At 42.4% G+C, this 20,158-nt stretch overlaps 2 protein-coding genes across 3 annotated transcripts; one reads left to right on the forward strand and one right to left on the reverse strand.

The window, feature by feature from the left end:
* Positions 1-314: 314 nt before the first annotated feature.
* Positions 315-9,550, forward strand: LOC143028618 (uncharacterized). The gene is made up of 5 exons (XM_076190995.1): positions 315-368; positions 4,959-5,122; positions 5,984-6,091; positions 6,445-6,698; positions 8,719-9,550. The coding sequence occupies exons 2-5, from the start codon at positions 4,967-4,969 to the stop codon at positions 9,317-9,319; spliced, it is 1,119 nt and encodes a 372-aa protein (XP_076047110.1). The 5' UTR covers positions 315-368; positions 4,959-4,966; the 3' UTR covers positions 9,320-9,550.
* A 5,535-nt stretch (positions 9,551-15,085) lies between these two features.
* LOC143028619 (uncharacterized) lies at positions 15,086-19,784 on the reverse strand. Of its 2 annotated transcripts, none has more exons than XM_076190997.1 (5): positions 19,615-19,784; positions 18,639-18,765; positions 18,025-18,132; positions 17,401-17,654; positions 15,086-16,112 (listed from the first exon to the last, which is right to left on the reverse strand). In XM_076190997.1, the coding sequence occupies exons 1-5, from the start codon at positions 19,767-19,769 to the stop codon at positions 15,512-15,514; spliced, it is 1,245 nt and encodes a 414-aa protein (XP_076047112.1). In that variant the 5' UTR covers positions 19,770-19,784; the 3' UTR covers positions 15,086-15,511. The 2 variants fall into 2 exon arrangements, with proteins under 2 accessions (XP_076047112.1, XP_076047111.1); XM_076190996.1 differs by having other exon boundaries at positions 18,639-18,817; positions 19,615-19,753.
* Between the last annotated feature and the right edge of the window lie 374 nt (positions 19,785-20,158).

The raw sequence follows: 20,158 nt of genomic DNA on the forward strand, positions 1-20,158 counted from the left end.
TTGCATGTGTGCGCGAGGGAGAACGTGTGGTTGTATGCATGTGTGCGATATGACTCCTTTCGATAACAACGGTGATCACGGCACCTCCACCTGGCTAGCTTAGATGTTGCTTACGTATTTGTGATGGCAAAATCGACGTCCGCGAGCCATTGGACTGTATGTGCACGCCGTGTGTGTGTGTATCCATCCTTTCAAATATGGACGAATACTGTACTACTTCCTACACACACACACACACACACACGTGACACACACACACGAAGTCTTCTCCCAGCTTATCTGTGAACGACCTTGGGCACAGCATACCTTCCCAGCAAAAATTAGCTCAGTCACATTCCGTCCGCTGTAGGGAACACATCTCACGGCAAGTAACCTACGTCATGATTATCTTTCTCTCTCTCTGTCTTCTTAGGATGGTTACTGATGAAATGCACATGGTGTTCGCATTCTTTGTTGAACGATGTTTAAATTGGTGTACTCTGGCTCAACTGAAATCCGCTTTGAACGCCGAGAACCCGTTACGTAATTCCGCAATTCAGATAACGTAATATTCATTTATCACCTCTATAATAAAATAACTCAGTTATTCAAGACGGTGTAATACCGAAGCTGATACAACACATATATAACGATAATCTATATCTTCCCAGCAATAAAGTATATTAACACATAACATAAGGTGGCGGTTAACGTGTGTAGTATGTACATTCATAACGGTTTCCTCACGTTTAATACAGTTAGCATATATTTCATTCCCTGTACCTGGAACATTGAGCCACTTTCCGGTGAGAAAGTACGAGTGTTGGTAGTATGTAGGTAGCATGTGAAGTTGAATAACCACACTTTGTCAATCCACCCTTCTGTACACATTGACGCACATCTCCAAGGTCATGACCATAAATAAATAACAAGTTGGCAACTCATGCCACTTCCATAGTACTTCCGTTCTGGTGATTTATGTAGCATGTTCATCTCATCGCTTTACCTAATTTAATCCTGAGGCCAAGAGCTTTTTCCACCTTACAAGGGAGGTAGCCAAGTACCACTCCCACCCATTCCATTCCCCTCCACCACCCTTCCCTCCTTCTCATCATGGCTCCTCATGGATGACGGGTCATCCCTGTATCCCGCCCAATGCCCTAGGTTAGAAACAATGTAGCGAGATGATGAAATGTACAAGGGGAGAGGGTGGCAGTGAGTTGAATGTAAGTCTTAAAGGAGAGAGGCTGGAAGAAGTGGATAGATTTAGGTATTTGGGCTTGCATGTGGCAGTTGAGGGAGTGGAGGGTGAGGTAAATTGTAAATTGAAAGAAACAAGGAAATGGCTTGGGGGATTAAAAAGTGTCATGAGTAAGGCATGTGGGAATTGATGCATAATAGATTGTATGAAGGGGTAATTGTGCCAACGGCTTTGTATGGGGCAGAGAGGAAAAAATTAATGTGTTTGAGATGAAATGTCTGACAAGTATGGCAGGGGTTGGATACAGTGAGAAACGAAGAGGTGAGGAGGAAAGTGGGAGTGGAGAAGATAACAGATAGGGCTGATGAAAGAGTATTGGGATGGTTTGGACACATGGAAAGCATGAGAGAAGAAATATTACTTCAAGAGGTATGGAAGGCAGAGGTGGATGGAGTGAGCATTAGGGCGCAACCGAGGATGAGATGGATGAATGGGGAGGTGGTGTTGAGAAAGAGGGGAATGTCTGTTGAGCAAGGGAGAAAGCAGGAAATAGGGATGAGTAGAAAGTGGCAGTTAGGCAAGGAAGGGAGGGACGAGGGATGGTGGGGTGCTTATGTGTGAATTATATTTTGACGCACCTCGAAGGGAATTCTCCCCGTCTTTTCTTGTTCTGCATGAGGAGACGGAGGGGGAGGGTCGCCGATTTAGTGAAGCGGCCTTGCTGTGGGTGTGTTGTGTCTTGCTGTAATTCCGTGGACCCGTTACAGATAAAAGAAAAAATATACCTCACAGTTACCAGACTGCCTTCAGAAATTACCACACCAAAGAAATCACTTTTAGGACAAGCTAATTACAAACATTCTGCGTTTTTCAAATTTCCTAATATTAGTAGTTTATTACACGGCTGTTTCGTTGACTGACCCTAACTCTCAATAAGTATATATTACAATTATAACACAAATTTTCTACAAAAACCCTAACTCTTAATAAGTATATATTACAATTATAACACAAATTTTATACAAAAACAAAATATAACGTTAGTTTGGTGATGATGGGGAAGTAACCACTGCTGTTAATTATTTTTATACTCAACAAACAGGCGAACACACACACAGAATGGCTACTCGTATTGAATAGAGAAGAAACGTGTCGACGGAATAATGAAAATACATCCATCTACTCTTGTGTCAGTAGTCTACGCTGTCTTTTGGCCTGGCCAGCCTACAGATACCTCAGCTGGTTTTGTGAAGTATCATAATTTGACCTATTAGGTTACGTTATATTGGCCTGTTTATCACCAAAAACACTGACTGACATAATCCCGCGAATCGAAAAAATATGCACTTTTTGGTGTGTTTTACGCTCGATTATAATTCCATTTATAATTTTGAAGAAAATCCTGACTTGAGAGGGGAAGTGGGTCCTTTAGCCAAGCAGAAGGCTAAAATCTAAATACTCTATTAAAAAAACATGGTAATGGGCATTGAGCTACTTTATAAATATTGCAACTTTCTCGTTAGTCTAGACGTCTGTTTTTTTTTTTTTTTCCCTCTACTACAAATGTCACCCACGGGTTGTAAACAGTTGTGTTAATCATTACCTTTGAAAATTTAGCAACAAGTTATTTTTTTTCACTTACGAAATATAGGCTCATCTCTTCGATAAATTTATTTTCCCACTGTTGTACCCGGCAACTGCATGACGGACCATAACGAGATTTATTTGCCTATTTAAAAAAGAGCGGATAAACATGTCTGCCGATACTCTAGCGCCATCCTAGCGGTGGGCACAATAAACGAGACGAGATAAAGCGTGTTTATGGCAGCCACAAAACCATAAACTTTTACAATTTTTTTCGACAAGCAGCATTTGCTACTGTAATGTATTTTGTCGTAAACGATAAGCATTACTACCGCCTGTGCGATGTGATGTGCACGTAAATTGCATATTATGTCTGATAGACATGTATATGAAAATTCATCACACGCATACTGTCAATTACACATATTAATTGTGATTTTATATGTGTGTAACTATTGAATGTTTTGTAGATTGTAGTTGGTGTTACTCTAATTATATTCACAATAATAATAATAATAATGGAGGTGCAAAAATTACGAAACCCATAAATGTATAAATATTGTTGGGAAAATTCGTTAACGGTAACGGTGTTATGTCTGCTATAAATGACGCCATTTATCTCTTCAAGTTAATTTTTTTGAGTTGAGTGATTAGCTTCGCGGGGATCATGCTGTCGTAACGCTTCCAGTCCTGAAGCAGAGATGCAAATGATATTTTCACTTTATGCTTTCTTCCTCTGATTGCGAACGTTTTCGTAATAAGCATTCTTTTCATGGTTTTCTCACTTGTCACTCTTTAGTTTCGACATTTTCTTGTTGTTTAAAATGTAATCCTTAATTATATATATTTTCATATTTTATACTCTGTAATGAACTGCCCCCTACAAAATCGGTATAACTAAGATTTTGCAGTTTGTTTTGGTAGATTTGAATGTACAAGCTAAACAGTATAATCTACGTTCAACTTGCGGTACTCCCCAAGGCAGTCGTAGCTCCTCTTGGGGATTGGTGCCACCTGCGTAGAGCCGGTGGCCAGGGCTGGTTGCCGCCGTTTGGCCCCCAACTCTTGGGGTTGGGGGTGGTCCCACGACGTAGACGCTGCGGCTCCAGGACTATATTCATAATCATATCACTCACCGCTCCATTAACACACTGAAAGACAACACATTGCTGCATGCCAGACCCCCTGATATCCACCCTTCTGAATCCTCTCTCCCACGAAAGGACAGAGTCCACCTGGCCAGACTGCGGTGCGGCCACCACCCAGCACTTCTAAGCTACCAGAAGAGGCTGGATGACCCCATTGTGAACAGCTGCCCAGGATGTAACACTTCACCCCATACCATACAACACATAATGGAAGACTGCATTATACACAATACAATCATGCACGCAAACAACACAACATACACTCTATAAAGGATTTGTGGGAAAACCCAGTTTCGCCTGTGGCATTCCTTGGGGAGACGGGACTGCTCGGACAGACAGTCTAGGGAACGACAACAACAACAACAACAATAACGTTCAACTTGCAAGTAAATTAATTTTCCATTATTATAATGCAGTTATATATTCAACTGAAGGGTGTGAATCATAACCAGACTGTACATAAAATATTCCCTGTACATTTCCCATAATACTTTTCACATATTAAGACAAAGCATGTATATAATAAATTCGAACAAAAATTGTCTAGATTCAATCAGAGGCATCACCTCAGGATGCTGCCATACAGGTGGCCCTACATTTACCCATACAAATTTGGTGTCGTAGTATTTTATGGGTGTCCTGCATTATATACTGTATATACGTTCTGTAATTTTTTTTCACAGTGAGAAAAATATTGCTTCACAGAATATACCTGGTATAAGTTAACTTACTATTCGCTATAAAAAAGTGGGATGGTAAATGGTCAAAATTAAACATAGCCGAGTTAATACCGTGAAAGCACCCATCGCATAGGTCATCTTGTATTTATAGACGTCTTGGAAGAGAATTATAGCGGTCCATGTTCCGGTCCAGCAGTTGTCGGTTCTATAATTTGTGTCGTTTCATTATTATCATCAGCAAAGAACGAATGGAATACAATACGCCTTTTGATGCCCTGGAATAACCCAAAAATGTCAATTTTTTTCTTTAAGATCAATTTAACTCAACCAGTATGAAAATTCGTGATGTACTTATCCAACAGGCAGTTCGAACTATGTCTTCGTCTCCCTCCGCTTCATCAGGAGAAAAACCTGTGGACCCACACGAAAACCTCTTCCGTGAGGACGAGTGGCTCCGACTGGTGGAAGATGAGGCCGAGCTTCTCCTCCTGGCCAGTCGCATCAAGGAGGACCTCCCTTTCTCAGCCTCAGTGAGTACAACTCCCTCTTTGTACGATCTCTTGTCTTGATGAAGTCCCCCTCGTCCGAAATCCTGCAAAGACAATTTCCATCCAGAGACCGGGAGAAACAGAAACCCGGTTCGCTAAATCGTGGGTGGGTTTTGTCACGTGTTTGAAACAAATGTGGACATATATATATATATATATATATATATATATATATATATATATATATATATATATATATATATATATATATATATATATATATATATATATATATATATATATATCAACCCCTTAGGAGAGTCTGGTTTCTCATCCTATTCTCTAGGGCAGCGTTTCTCAACCTTTTTACCCTTGCGTAACCCTTAAGATAAATTGCATGTCTCAAGGAACCCCTGAAAAAAACCCTCACATATACCATATCTTTCTCATTTTATTTTCATCGTAATAATAGGTTAGATAGGATGATGTCTATATTACATTATTGCAATAATCAAGAATAAGTCGTGCGTGTTTAATTATATCACATATATGAAATTAAATAAAAAGCAAAAATGCATTAGCTTAGCTAACTTGTTCTCGCGGAACCTTTAGGGACCTTTTGCCGTACCTTAGGGTCCCGAGAACCCTGGTTGTTATCCCATGCTTATGTACTGCTGTTCTTCTTTAGCCTCCTGGAGACCACTTTTCAACACTGAATTTTAATCGTCGTGCATCCACTAACTCGCACTAGTTTCCGGCTTGTGTCCTCTTGGGAGACCCTGTGTCTCCCCCCCCCCCCAGGGTCTCATGCACCCCAGGGTGAGAACCTCCTCCAATCTCTCCGCCCTACAGAACAATAATCCTAATCCTAATCCTCTCCCTCCCCCTCGCGCCGCTTGACAGGTCCACAACTTACTCCGGATGACGGCCACGACGACTTGTCGCCCCTTCTTCTTCTTCGTTCCCCGTCAGCTGGCAACCGCGTCCCGCATCGTTCTCTACAGGGAGAAGGTCAGTTTGGTTCAGGGCAGGTCAGGGATCTGCCTTGTGTTCGAGCAGCAGTCTAGTTAGACGCGTCCAGGGCCCAAGAAATGCTTAAATGAGTCAATGACAGTGGGTTGTCAGCATACCGGTAACACACATACAGGTTTCTGTTAGTTAAATAGATAACGCCTTCCAGTGTCATTTGAGAAGACTTGAGGGAATGACTAGATGCCACTAGATTTTTTTTTTTTTAGGGGGTGGGGGCAGAGTCGCTCTTGGAAAGCATACCTCCCTTAGTGCATTGACTGGCCAAATAAAGAATCGGAACCCTCCATTTCGCTGACTGCTTTAGAAACTAACACTCCCTTGCATCTCGACAGACCCGCGCCTTCTGGGGCGTGAGCTGCCCGCCGGAGGAGTTGGACACCCTTCGTCAGGTTCTCCTTCGGACCAACCTTCTGGATGCGCGCACACCTCGCATCTTGTTTGCGCAGCTCTCAGAGGCGACGCTGGAGATGATCGACGAGGTTCTTCTTGAGAGGACGGGGTGCCGCCCGATGCTCTACACCGGGACGACCCTCTACCACATGAAGGACCACGAAGTGGCCAAGGTTTCACTGCCGCCGCTGCCTGGGTGATTTTTTTTTTCTTCTTTTTCTTTAAGTAAAAGTGTCTTCTAAGTCTTAATGGATATGAAGAAACCTTATGACAGGGTCGATAGGAAGGCATTGTAAAGGTGTTGCAGGTGTACAGGATAGGTAGAAAGTTGTTAAGGTCAGTCAATTTTTTTATGTGAATAGTAGATCTTGCGTTAGGGTTGGGAATGATGTGTGTGAATGGTTTGAGGCGAAGGTAAGGCTGTGCCAGGGATGTGTATTGTCACCATGGTCGTTCAACGTCTACGTGGATGGGGTCGGGAGGTAAATGGGAGGGTGATGGGCAGTGGTTTGAAGAAGATTAGTGAGAATGGAGAGTAGTGGGAGGTGATTCAGTTGTCCTTTGCTGGTGAAACTGCGCTTGTGGTTGAGTCAGAGTAGAATAAGGAAGCTAAGTTGTGGAATTCGGGAGGGCTTGTGAAAGGAGAAAACTGAAACTAAATGTGCACAAAAGGAAAGTAACGAGATATACAAAGGGAGAGAGTGGGAATGAGTTGGTGGCAAGTCTTAAAAGAGGAAGTGGAAAGTCTGAAATGTTTAGGGTTACATGTGGCAGGGAATGGAGGAGTGAAGGTGAAGGCAAATTGTAGAGTAAAGGAAGTAAATGCCTTGGGGGGTGAAAAGTGTCATAAGAAATAGGTATCTAGTGATGAATGCAAAAAGAAGTCTGTATAAAAGTGTAATTGTGCTTGGGAGTTATAAGGATGGATAAAATGACACATTAGGAGGTGAAGAGGAGAGCGGAGGTGGAAATGGAGCTGGCAGAATACTGTGATGGTTTGGTGTTATGGAAAGATTAGTAAAAAGAGTGTGAAGACAAAGTTGCATAGAGTGAACTTGAACAGGGAAGATAAAGGACAAGAAATAAATGTGAGCGGAGATCGGTTGTGAAATTGTGAATGTATGATAAGTTGACAAACCCAGAAGATATTTCTCTTTGTCTTCTCTGTATTACTCGTGTGTGGACGAGGGGGGAGGGTTGCCATGTAATAAAGCTGCAGAAAAAAAAACTTCGGATGTTAGGCCCTGTGTAAGAGGCTGGTAGAAAGAGGGGTAGAAGACGAATGTTACATTTTATAGGTAAGGTGTTTATGAAACAATGTAGCCGAGCGTGTTACCTGAGTCAGCCTTTCTGTCTTGGACTAAAAAAAATCACTACGTCACTGCAAAGCTCACGTAGGATCTTGTACATGTGCGCTCGGGGGATTCTTTTGGAACACGCTGTATAGGAATTAACGGAAGAAAGATATAGAAGAAAAAATTATATTTAATTCAAGACAGAAAAATTTAGTGAAGTGAGAGATAGAAACCTTTCAGTGATGAGAACCAACACTAAGAGGAACAAACAGCCTAGAATTTGACAAAGTTGGATGATTGGCCGTAGCTAGGGATAGAACTCACGAAATAAAACGTCTCAGAAGAACAGGTAAACGCACGCAAATAAAGAAGACTACACCTAAAGAATTTAGTGCAAGATACGTGCTTACACGTGTGAAGAGAATCGGTGCAGCCAAGCATTCGTCTGCAAACAAAACTCATGTCATGTCAGCGATACACTCGAGCTCCCAGCTATTATGTATAAACAAGGCGGAAAGGCAGACTCAGGCAGCACGCTCTTTTCTACCAGCCTCTTACATCCTGCTCTGGAGGTATTGGTGTCTTACTACAACGATTTTGACCCAGACAGCGGGCGGGGTTCAGGGATAGATCTTCATTTACAAAGAGATAATTTAAGAGGGAGGACAAATGGATGTGGGACGGATAAAGGGTGAGCGCATGCTTTGACATGCCACTTTCTTTATGACAGGGAAAAGGCCTTATGGTCTATGTTTGTATGTGTTTTTCCTCCACTTTCACCGGCACTGTCACCTCGTGACAGTGCCAGCGCATCTGTTTCTTTCAGATGGTCATCATAATTGGGAATCAGAGGTGATTATTAATCCTAGTGATGGTGACGACTACTTTCCCCCGACTAACACTCAATTCCTCCATCTTCAGGTCTGGCGACAACTGTAAGGTATGCCTCTTAGGAGAAGTGGGTATTCGAAGGATGTACGACACGTGGAAGCACAAAGGAATCGTTCCCTTCGAACGCGTACAACGTCTGGCCCAGGAACTCCCCGCCCTCGGAGTGTATATCCCCCCGCACAGGGATACACCAGCAGTTTCCTCCAAGAAGGTGGCACTACGCAAGGAATCTCCTGATGAAAACTGTGAGACTCAGGGCTCGATGTCATTGAAAGAGGCGAGGTCAGGTACTGGAATTATCGAAGGTTCTGGCCTGCTTGGCACTCTAGAAGGCCAGCCGTCTGTCGCACTGTACCCTCCGGAGCCTACGGGCTGGATCCCCGTCTCCTGGGTCACCTTCGGCCGTGTGGGTGCCTTGTCAATCCTAATGACAGCGGAGGAGCACCGGGGGAAAGGGTACGCCAAGAAGGTCTTTCTCGAGTGCGCGCGGTACATGAACCACCGCGGCCACGAGGCCTTTGTTCACGTGGATGACGGTAACGAGGCCTCACATTCATTCATGCTCAAGTGCGGGTTTACTCCTTGCGGGAGGGCACTCTGGACCCAGGTCAACCGTCCTCACGTCAGTTGAGCCCGGTGGGTGGCAGCCGTCAAGGGCCAAGTTCCGCCTATTAGGGGAAGTAAAAAATCATCGATTCTCCACATGGTTTGATCACGTTGTGTAAGAATTCCAATCAATGTCACTAACCTTTCCGTATCATAACAACGAAACACGTTCATGAATGCTCGTTCCATGTTATGTATGTGTGTGTGTGTTTGGGTGTCTGCTTATATAAATGTTCTATATAAATTCACAACTTTTAGATATTGATTTTGATTTTTTGTAAATTGTTCTTTTCCGTTTATCCTTGATTTCTCAATGTCCCCGTGAGCACATGGTCTTTTTCGTGTATGTGTGTGTGATCTCACTTATTCAACCCTACTAAGCCACACGGCATCCCAAAAAATTCCAAAATGTGATCCCAATTCCTTGTCACAATGTATTTTCCTTTGAGAAATTTCTCTGAGAAGGAACGTGATGACATTAAGTGCTCATAACATCCATTTTTTACCTACCTGGCTCAAAAGGGTCATCTCTTGGATGCCCGTTGATGAGATTACCAAAAACAAGTGTTCCATCGAGAGCACTCCGAGAACATATCCTTTGTGACCATTTACCTGCCGCCACAGAGATAAGTGGTCATGCAGTAGGCCCTCATGGCTGACGGAGTAACTGGTTCTTTAGCCGATTAAACTTGAGCAACCATAAATGTGTTGTTTCCGTTTGGTCACCTCATCTCACATGAGAAAACATGAATCGACAAGCTGGATGCCAGATATCAGGAGGTTCTCCTGAGTCATGCAACCATCTTGTCCACAAAGAAAGGAGAGAGACCCGAGTAGTCAAAGAATGGGATGATGTTCCACCAGAGGCGATCACAAGAGACAGAAAACAATGACGAAAAGAGGAGGTGGAGTTGCTATGGGTTGTAGTTTACCATCGCTTGTGTGCTTTTGGGCAATCGTTACTTTGTATATGTTTAGGGTATGTCAATGGTATTTATAATCTTGTTAATTGCCCTGTTTTCTGTAAGGAGATGATGGAGGCGTTAGTGTTTTGTCACTCAGGATTTGGTGTAGAAACTGCTATTTAAGTGACAGTAGGTAGTTATTGAGGGGTGTTGTATGAACTAGGCAGTCTGTAAGTATGCGTCATATTGTTAGGGGAACTTCCACTATGTAATGAAATGTACTTTTTAGCTTGGTATGTTGTTTTGGATCGTGTTCCTTTGGTAAATGGTGTAGGGTTTGTTGACTGAAATAGGTATTGGTTAAGATTGTATATATATTCATTCGTTTCAGTTGGGTCTAGTGGGGGCATTGGGAGATCTAGGAGGTTTAAATATGGTTTAGTATTAGTATGTGTGGTTAATTTTGGGGTGGGATAGATAAGGGAGATCCATCTCTTTTCAATAAAGGGAATGGTTTTATGATGTTTCTAGGTTGGAGAGTTTAGTGGTATGTAATGTCGTAGATGTGATGTGGACTACTCCCACACAAAGTTCTATGTGGTGTTGTTTGAACTATAGCGCTTGCCAGGGTTTTTAAGGATTCAACTTTGTCATATTGGGCTCTTAAATACAGTTCTGTTGTTAGTGTGTCTCTTTGGGGTCACATATTTCGGGGAGTTCCGCATTGGTCTTCGAATTCATCGTATACTCTCATGGGACATTTCTTTATTATGGAGTTGTTGTCCAAATCAGTGTCTACTTTATCTTGGCATGGGTCGAGTTGGTTAGCAGAGCTGTGTAGGCTCGGGAATGCAATATCTTTCAGTAGGATCGGGGCTGTAAATAAATAAAAATTGTGGTACTTGGGTCTGTTGATAACGCCGACGGTGTCGGATATTACCTTCTGTGGAGTGGCTAGGTACATGTTCTAGTGTTGCCATTGTAGATTATTCTTGAGTTTGGAGACACCCCTCTTCGCTTCGCTCTCTGGGAGGTATTGCTGGGGGGGGGGGGAGTGGAACAAAGGGAGTTTGGTTTTAGGAGAGTTGTTGCTCCTTCGTCTATGTTTTGTTATTACTGTCAGTATTCGTAATGTATTATGGGTGACTATGCTGGGGATAACACTCCACAGTGTCCTACTTTAAACACTTTAAACAATGTACCACAATGTACCACCTCTTTTCTCCTGCTTTACTTTCATTATTTTCATATAGACTCTTGATAGCTCTTAATACGCTTTCTGGCACTTCATATTCTTCGTGTTCAATCGCTTGGGACTCTGTCAAAAGCCTTCTGTAGATCAATAAAACCAATGCATTTTTCTATATCCTATTCCCAACACTTCTTCATTAACATTTTTAAAGTAAATATATGGTCGGTTGTTCCACACCCTGGTCTAAGATCATTTTGTGCTCAACTAAGTCTCTCGATCGTTTTTCCAAAATTCTTTCATAGATCTTACCTACATGTGATAGGAACGAGATGCCTCTACAGTTTCTGCAGTCCATTTTATCACCTTTTTGTCTATCAAGCACATCACTGCTCTGGCACAATCGTCTGAGACTTGTTTATTTCGCCATGCCAGATTGATCAAGTCCAGCATTTCCAATTTTCTTGATAATTTCCGTTGAGATTTCACCATCTGGGGTTTTTCCGTTTTTCATCGTTTCTACTGCATGCTTCAGTTCTTCTTTTGCAATTTCCCATTCAGTGTCCCCTGTGTCATCTACTTCAGCTTCCCTCATATTTCTTAAATTATGTTATCTTTCAGCTTCACCATGTCTAAGAAAGTTTAGTAATTCCTGGAAACACTCTGTCCATCTTTGGCTAATGTCGTAGGGTTATGCAAGTAAATTCTTATCCTGGTCTTTTATGAAGGATGCCAGCGGCGGCGCCAGGAATTTTTAGTTGGGGAGGCTAAGGGGGGACTGAGCAAATTATCACATATATTATCCTCATTTCAGAAGGGGAGGGGGTTAATGGTTGGGCTTGCACTGATGGCTGACAAATCTAGCCCTGGCAATTAAAAATTCCACTTAATAAAATTATTTCAATGAGTGTTTTAAATTTTCAATTTGCTCATTTCAGTGGGGGGGGGGGGCTAATGGGGGGCTGCCCACTTTTTTTGGGGGGGGGGGAAAGGCCCCCCCCCCAAAGCCCCCCCTGGCGCCGCCACGGAAGGCTGCTGCTATTGTGTTTCCTTTCCCATTCGACTTTGCAAAACTAAATATAAGTTTCCTTGCCCAAGCCATGTCTCTTTCAAGATCCTTTCCAATCTTTACCCAGCTGTTTTTCTTTGCGTTTCTTTTTAATGTTTGTTCTATTTCTCTTTAGGATATATTCTTGCTTATTTTGGACAGTCCTTGTTTTCATCCAAATTCTTGAAGCTTCATTTCTCTGTTTTAATTTTACTTCACCCCACCAAGGGGCATTCTTTATCTTTCTTCTTCCTGCTTTTGTTTGTATAACTTCTGCTACTTTCTTTATACCATCTTTAAACTTATTACACTCTATTTTTATATCCCTTATTTCAAGTCCAACTTAATTTTCGTCTATCTTTTGAGCGAGCTTTGTGGCAACTTCTGGGTTGGTAATTTTGTCAGTCATAAAGCGTTTCCGCATTGGCCCTTTGACACTAGCAAGTTGTTTGAAATTTATTTTTCCTATTACCATTCCATGGTCAGAGTCACATGAGAGTGATGGTATAGTATTATAATTCTATTTGCATTATGTATAGATGTACAACGTAAAAGTGATGCGTCATTGTATGTGTGTGTGTGCGTACGTGTAATGGATGATTCCACAAGAATGGAAACGCCTTAGCATCGTTAAAAAATATTGTTTATCATCAAGTCAGTCATGGATTTTTTGGTGTATTTTTGTTTTACATGATTCCAACAACACCACGTCCATATGTGTTCCGCTTTGTGCTTGATTTTTTTTATATAGTAGCAAGATTATTCAAAACAAAAATCAAATAATCTTTCACCTTCACGGGTTTTAGCTCCAATCTCAAAAGCAGCCAAAACAGGGTTTAATCCACCTCTGTCTATTCCGATGTGCCCATTTAAGTCATCCATGATAATATCTTTGTCATGTCAGTCTCATCTTGTTTTGCCTGATAGAACTCCTTTTCTCCTCTACTGTCCTTCCATTTTTATCTTGCTAACCATGAATCAAATCTTCGTCCTAGGAATTCCAGGTCATTATTTGCAGAAAAAGAAAATTAAGATAATTCTTGAAGACCTTTACAAAGTCCCTCCTAAGTCCACTTCCTTTCTTTGAGGAAAAGGAGGTCGCATACGTTAGGAGGTTCTCATGTGATCCAGTCCTGATAATTGGCGTCCATTGAGTTGCTTGTCGGTTTACGTTTTCCTACATGAGATGAGGTGACCAAACGGAAACAACACATTTGCGGTTGTTCGAAATTAATCGCCGAATGAAACAGTTAATTAGTCATCCATGAGGGTCCGCTGCTAGGTACATCCAAGAGATGAGCTATTGGACCAGGAGAATGTCACGAGCTTTTAATTTCTTCATTTTCCTTCTCGGAAAACTTTCTTAAAGGATCACACTTGGGAACTTATAGGGATGCCGTGGGGCTTAATAGGATTGAACAAGTGAGAGTAAACACACACACACGCACGCACGCCCACGAAAAAAGGTTTTACAATATATTAAATCATACTTCAGAGGTGGAAGTAAGGAGACACCACTAAATTATAGGCCGGTATCAATAACCAATACAATAGTGAAATTATGTGAAAGGATTTTGAAAGAACGATGGACCAAATATCTTGAGGAGATAAGCATTCTGACAGACAGTCAGTCAGTTTGGCTTCAGATCTGGAAGGTCTTGTGTGTCAAACCTTTTAAGTTTTTACTCGAGAGTGGTTGAGTTGTTGCAAGAGAGAGGGAGGGCTGGGTGGACTGCATGTACCTGGACTTAGAGAAGGCTTTTGATAAAATACCTCACAGTCGACTTATGTTGAAATTGGAGCACGTTGGAAGACTGAGAGGCACACTATTCGAATGGATAGTAGTAAAGGAGTTCCACAAGGATGATTGCTTGCACCAATGTTTCTTGCCTATGTCAATGACATGATTGAAGGTTGTTACATATATGAGTATCCTATATATGTAATGTATGAACATAATTATTATTTTGGTGAAAAGACATCAGAGAATGGAGCGTTACGTTTTAGACGTCACACGTAGATAGATACCCAAACGTTTTTGGTCGGCGTCTTAATATTCTATTGAATCATGTTTAGCTTGGTAAGATGCAATATTATTTTTGTGTATTATTCTGTAAACATGCCAATCAGAACTGTTATTATGTTTTTTTTTATATAGATTTATGTATTAGTTCAAGTTATTGTGTAATGTGTTCTCATCGTATTGGTACGAGAAGCGTCACCAAGCGTGAGTGCAAATACGTTTAGTCTGTCTTGGCCAATCAGGTTCAAACTCCATAGACGCTGGTTCTATGGACCAATCAGGGGTGATTTAGGACTGGTGGAATTAGCGCTCTGGGAACGTTAGAGGAGAGAAAGAATTAGGAAGTGCCATAGAAAGGATGTTAAGCTTTGGGCAGGATTTTCGGCTGTATGAAAAAAAGTAAGCCCTTCCTCCCCGTTTATATATTAAATCATCTAATGATATTAATTAGAATCTTGCGTGTGAAGTCTATGGCAGTGGCGCGGGAAGCCTAGACAGTGAATATTTTGGCAATTATTTTTCTTTCACCCCCGTTAAAAATTGTGTTTAAGAACTTGGAATCATGTTTAGGATTTATTTATAATTCCTTAATTTAGTCATATATCTAAAGGATGTGAAGATATACATTTTTCCATATAGATGCATATATATTTGGAAAAACTTAAAAGGTAATATAGCCAAAGCTGGAACAATACATGACCCAAAAATTAAGTATTATAATTGGAAATCAAGGATGCAGATTAAGTTGGAACTTTACTTGAATTTGAGGCTAGGTATGATAAGTTGGAGAGTAGGAGACAGGCTCTAACGAGCGTTGCTCCTTTCCTGTACACTACAATTCGGTAAATACACAGATACACACTCACCATAAAACAAGTATTCATATGCTTCTTCCGTTGTTATAACACGGAGACTTTAGTAACACTGGCAGGAATTCCTACACAACATGATGTAACAATGTGGAGAGTCTCAGTGATTTTTGGTTCCCATGAAAGGCGGAAGATCCAAAGGAGCACTGGAACTTGGCCCTTGGCGGCTGCCACCCACCGGGCTCAACTGGTCTGGGGACGGTTGACCTGGGTCCAGAGCGCCTTCCCGCAGGGGGTCAACCCGCACTTGAGCATGAGTGCATGTGAGGCATCGTTACCGTCAGTCACGTGAACAAAGGCCTCGTAGCCGCGGAGGTTCATGTACCGTGCGCACTCGAGAAAGACTTTCCTGGCATACCCTTTCCCCCGGTGCTCCTCCTCCGTCGTGAGGAGCCCCAAAGAACCCAGATGGCTGAAGGTGATCCAGGAGACAGGGATCCACCCCGTAGGCTCTGGAGGGTATGGTGCGACAGCCAGTTGGGTCTCTTGAGTGTCAAGTATGCCAAACACTTCGAGAACTCCAGTGGCTGTCTTCGTCTCTTCCAATGACTTCGAACCCTGAGTCTCACGGTCTTCTTCAAGAGACTCCTTGCGTGGTACCGTCTTCTCGGAGGGAACTGCTGGTGTATCCCTGTGCGGGGGGAGATACACGCCGAGGGCGGGGAGTTCCTGGGACAGGTGTTGTATGCGTTCGAAGGGAATGAGTCTCTTGTGCCCCCACATGTCGTACATCCTTCGACTGCCCACTTCTCCTAAGAGGCACACCTTACTGTTGTCGCCAGACCTGCGGATGAAGAAACTAAGTGTTAGCCGGAAGAAAGTAGTCATCACCACCATTACCAGAATTAATAATTACTATCACCATTGAAGGTGGGGCTGCACCAGGGTTATGTAATATCACCATGGTTGTTCCACATGTCCATGGATGCGGTGGGACGGGTGGTAAATGTTATGGTGATGAGCATGGATTTAACGAACGTGAAGGAGAGTGGAGGGATATGGAAAGTGAACTAGTTGTTTGCTGATGAAACTGCACTTGTGGTTGTGTCACAGAAAGGTCTAAGTCAGCTAGTGGCGGAGTATGTGAGAAGAGAAAGGTGAAGATAAATGTAGGTAAAAGATTGGTGATGAGATGTACAAGGGGAGAGGGTGACAGTGAGTTGGAGGTTAAGTCTTAACGGAAAGAAACTTGAGGAAGTGGAAAGTTTTAATAATCTAGGGTCACATGTAGCAAGGAATGGAAGGTTAAGAGCGGGGGGTATGTTGTAGAATGAAGCGTCAAAAGAAATATATACATAGAAATTATATCAAATGTAAGACTTATGAAGGGGTGATTGTGCCAACGCCACTGTATGAGACAAAGACTTTGAATTTAAGGGAGAAACGATGGAGAAATTTAAATGTGTTCGAGATGAAATGCTTAAGAATTATGGTGGAGTTACGATAATGGATAGGGTGAGAAATGAGGAGGAGAGGGGGATGGTAAAGGAACTGGCAGATAGAATTGTTCAAAGGATAATGGGATGGTTTGGACACATGGAAAGAATGAGTAAAGAAAATGAACAAAGAGTGTGGAAGGCAGAGGTGGGTGGTGTGAAATTGAGGATAAGACCGAAAATGAAATGGATGGATGCCATGAAGGGGACCTTGAGTAAGAGGGGATTGTCTGTTGAGTAAAGAAGGGAGACGGCAAGATATAGGAGTGGTTGTGAATGTTCTGGAAATTGACGCGGCCAAGGGGATGACCCTTCATCGACACGGAATAATAATAAATAAGTGAAAAACAAACAAACTGAAAAAGTAGGTGTTGGATGAGTGAGGGGTGGGTGCATTAATTGACTGGCCACCTTCCTTATAAGGGGTATAAGTATTTTAATTTATGTATGCATAACAAATATGATGCCAGTCTGGGAACAACAGACTTGATTGTGACAACGATACAGTGAATATGACAGTGCTAGTGTCATTAAATGACAAACAAGATGTTTTGCGCTTTTTCCTCACCAAGGCAACGGGGTGGCAATGAATGACAGAAAAATATACAACCAACAAACTCAACGGTTCTGCCTCACCCAGGCAACGGCGGCTGAGGAGCCTTGGTCGCCTCGTGGTCGTCCATATAGTAGAGGGTCGTCTCAGTGTAGATCGTCGGGTGGATCCCTGTCCTCTCAAGGAGGACCTCATTGATCACCTCCAGCGTCCTCTCTGAGAGATGTACGAACAAGATGCGAGGTGCGTGCACGTCCAGAAGGTTGGTCCGAAGGAGAACCTGACGAAGGGCGTCCAACTCCTCTGGCGGGCAGCTCACGCCCCAGTAGGCGCGGGTCTGTCGAGGTGCAAGGGAGAGGGTGTCAGTTTCTGAAACAGTCAAAGAAATGGAGGGTTCCTATTTTTTATTTGTTCAGTCAATGCACAATATATATATATATATATATATATATATATATATATATATATATATATATATTATATATATATATATATATATATAGGCATTTAGTCATTCCCTCAAGTCTTCTCAAATGACACTGGCAGGCGTTAGTTATTCTAGTAACTTAATCTGTATATGTGTTACCGATATGCTGACGAACCACTGTCATTGACTTATTTGAGCATCTCTTGGGCCCTGGACGCGTCTAATTAGACTGCTGCCCGAACTCAAGGCAGATCCCTGGCCTGCTCTGACCCAAACTGACCTCCTCCCTGTAGAGAACGATACGGGACGCGGTTGCAAGCTGACGGGGAACGAAGAAGAAGAAGGGGCGACAAGTCGTCGTGGCCGTCATCCGGAGTAAGTTGTGGACCTGTCAAGCGGCGCGAGGGAGAGGGAGAGGATTCACATTATTGTGTTCTGTCGGGCTGAGAGATTGGAGGAGGTTCTCACCCTGGGGTGCATGGAACTCCGGGGGAGACACGGGGTCTCCCAAGAGGAGACACAAGCCGGAAACTAGTGCGAGTTAGTGGATGCACGACGATTAAAATTCAGTGTTGAAAAGTGGACTCCAGGAGCCTAAAGAAGAACAGCAGTACATAAGCATGGGATAACACGTGAGAGAATAGGATGAGAACCTCTGACTCTCCTAAGGGGTTAATACACATATATATGTTCACATTTGTTGCAAACACGTGACAAAACCCACCCACGACTTAGGGTACCGGGTTTCTGTCTCTCCCTGTCCCCGGTTGTGGCAGACCTTGAGTATTAGCATTGAAGTGTTCAAACGTGCGAAAGGGAATTATCTTTGTAGGATTTCGGATAAAGGGGACTGCATGAAGATAAGAGATCGTGCAAAAAGAGAGTCGTACTTACTGAGGCTGAGAAAGGGAGGTCCTCCTTGATGCGACTGGCCAGGAGGAGAAGCTCGGCCTCATCTTCTACCAGTCGGAGCCACTCGTCCTCACAGAAGAGGTTTTCGTTTGGGTCCACGGGTTTTTCTCTCGAGGAAGAGGAGGAAGAAGACATTGTGCAAATTGCCGAAGAGGTGTTGACTGAGGGAGGGAGGCAAATGTCATCAGAAATCAGTATCATGGCCGTCCTTGTGATGGATGCATTTCCGATGCAGTGAACCTACCATAACGTTTTCAGGAGCTTTCATGGAAGATCAAGTCAATAATCATTCTTGTCTTAAATATACACTAAGCTTTGTGATCGTTTCGGACAATTTATAGTTTCACCCAACCATAGAATTTGATGTGTGGCTTATATGTTTCTGGTGAGAAATGTTGTGATATGAACGATGTTGTACATCATTTCCGTCGCAAATGCGTACTTTTGAAGTAATTAAGTACTGAAATTATGCACTTATGCCTACATCTCCCGAACGACCTGGGGGGACGTGTGGGAAATCGGGGTTTTTGGGTGGGGAATACTAATAAATGGAGTAATACGCGTTGCAAAACAGGTATAAAATGAACAAAAACACTTAAAAAAAACAACATAAAATTACATTTTAGGACCGCAGTCTCGCCTAACGCGAGCGGTAGCCATGTTTGTTTTTCCCCAACGATTCGAAAAATGTCTCGCTAGATCAGCTACATTTAACGAAGTCCACTCCAGCCGCGCAAGACTTCCTAACCGTAAACTAACGTTACCTCCGTCAGGTTAGGTTAGGTTAGTTTACGGTTACCAACTCTTGCGCGAGCGGCCTCCCTAAATCTAGCGGTTATAGTCACAAATACTTACAATCGTTAGTAAACAAACCTGTTTCTTATACAAAACAGTTAGGTTAAAAGAGCACAGGGAAGAGGTTAGACAGAAAGAAAAAGATAAACATGATTTAGATTACCTGCCGAGAGGAACGATGTCGTGCAACTGAGCGTCATCTTTCTGGGAAGTGAGCGAAGCTGTGAGAGATTGCTTGGCCCAAGGCCGCTCACAGGCAAGCGGTGAGACATTGTAATGAGAGGATTCGTCTAGAATTGATAGGTGGAACATAGGCATACGTCAGTAAGTCAGTTGTTGTTTGCTTATGATAATAATCCTCACCCAGTTGTTTGCTACAAAGGATTACAAAGGCGGAGCGTGCCGACAGGAGACTTTTGGTCCATATCTAGGTCGGATGCGACCAAAAAATAATAATATAATAAATAAAAGCTATAAAAATATAAATAACAAATAAAATACGTAGATAAATGCATAGGTACAGTTAAATAATAAACAGAGGTAAATAGCAAATAATAATAAATTGACATATAATAATAAATGAGAATCAAACAGACAAATGATAACAAAACAAAAACAAATAATATAGAATAAATTATAATCATTACAGCATCTTGCTTAGGTGTTTATCTGCTTGTGATAATCATCCTCACCCTTAAAAAATCTTG

Source organism: Oratosquilla oratoria, chromosome 9 (genome assembly GCF_046742065.1).
Source record: "Oratosquilla oratoria isolate Oo_2021 chromosome 9, ASM4674206v1, whole genome shotgun sequence".
Lineage (NCBI taxonomy): Eukaryota > Metazoa > Arthropoda > Malacostraca > Stomatopoda > Squillidae > Oratosquilla > Oratosquilla oratoria.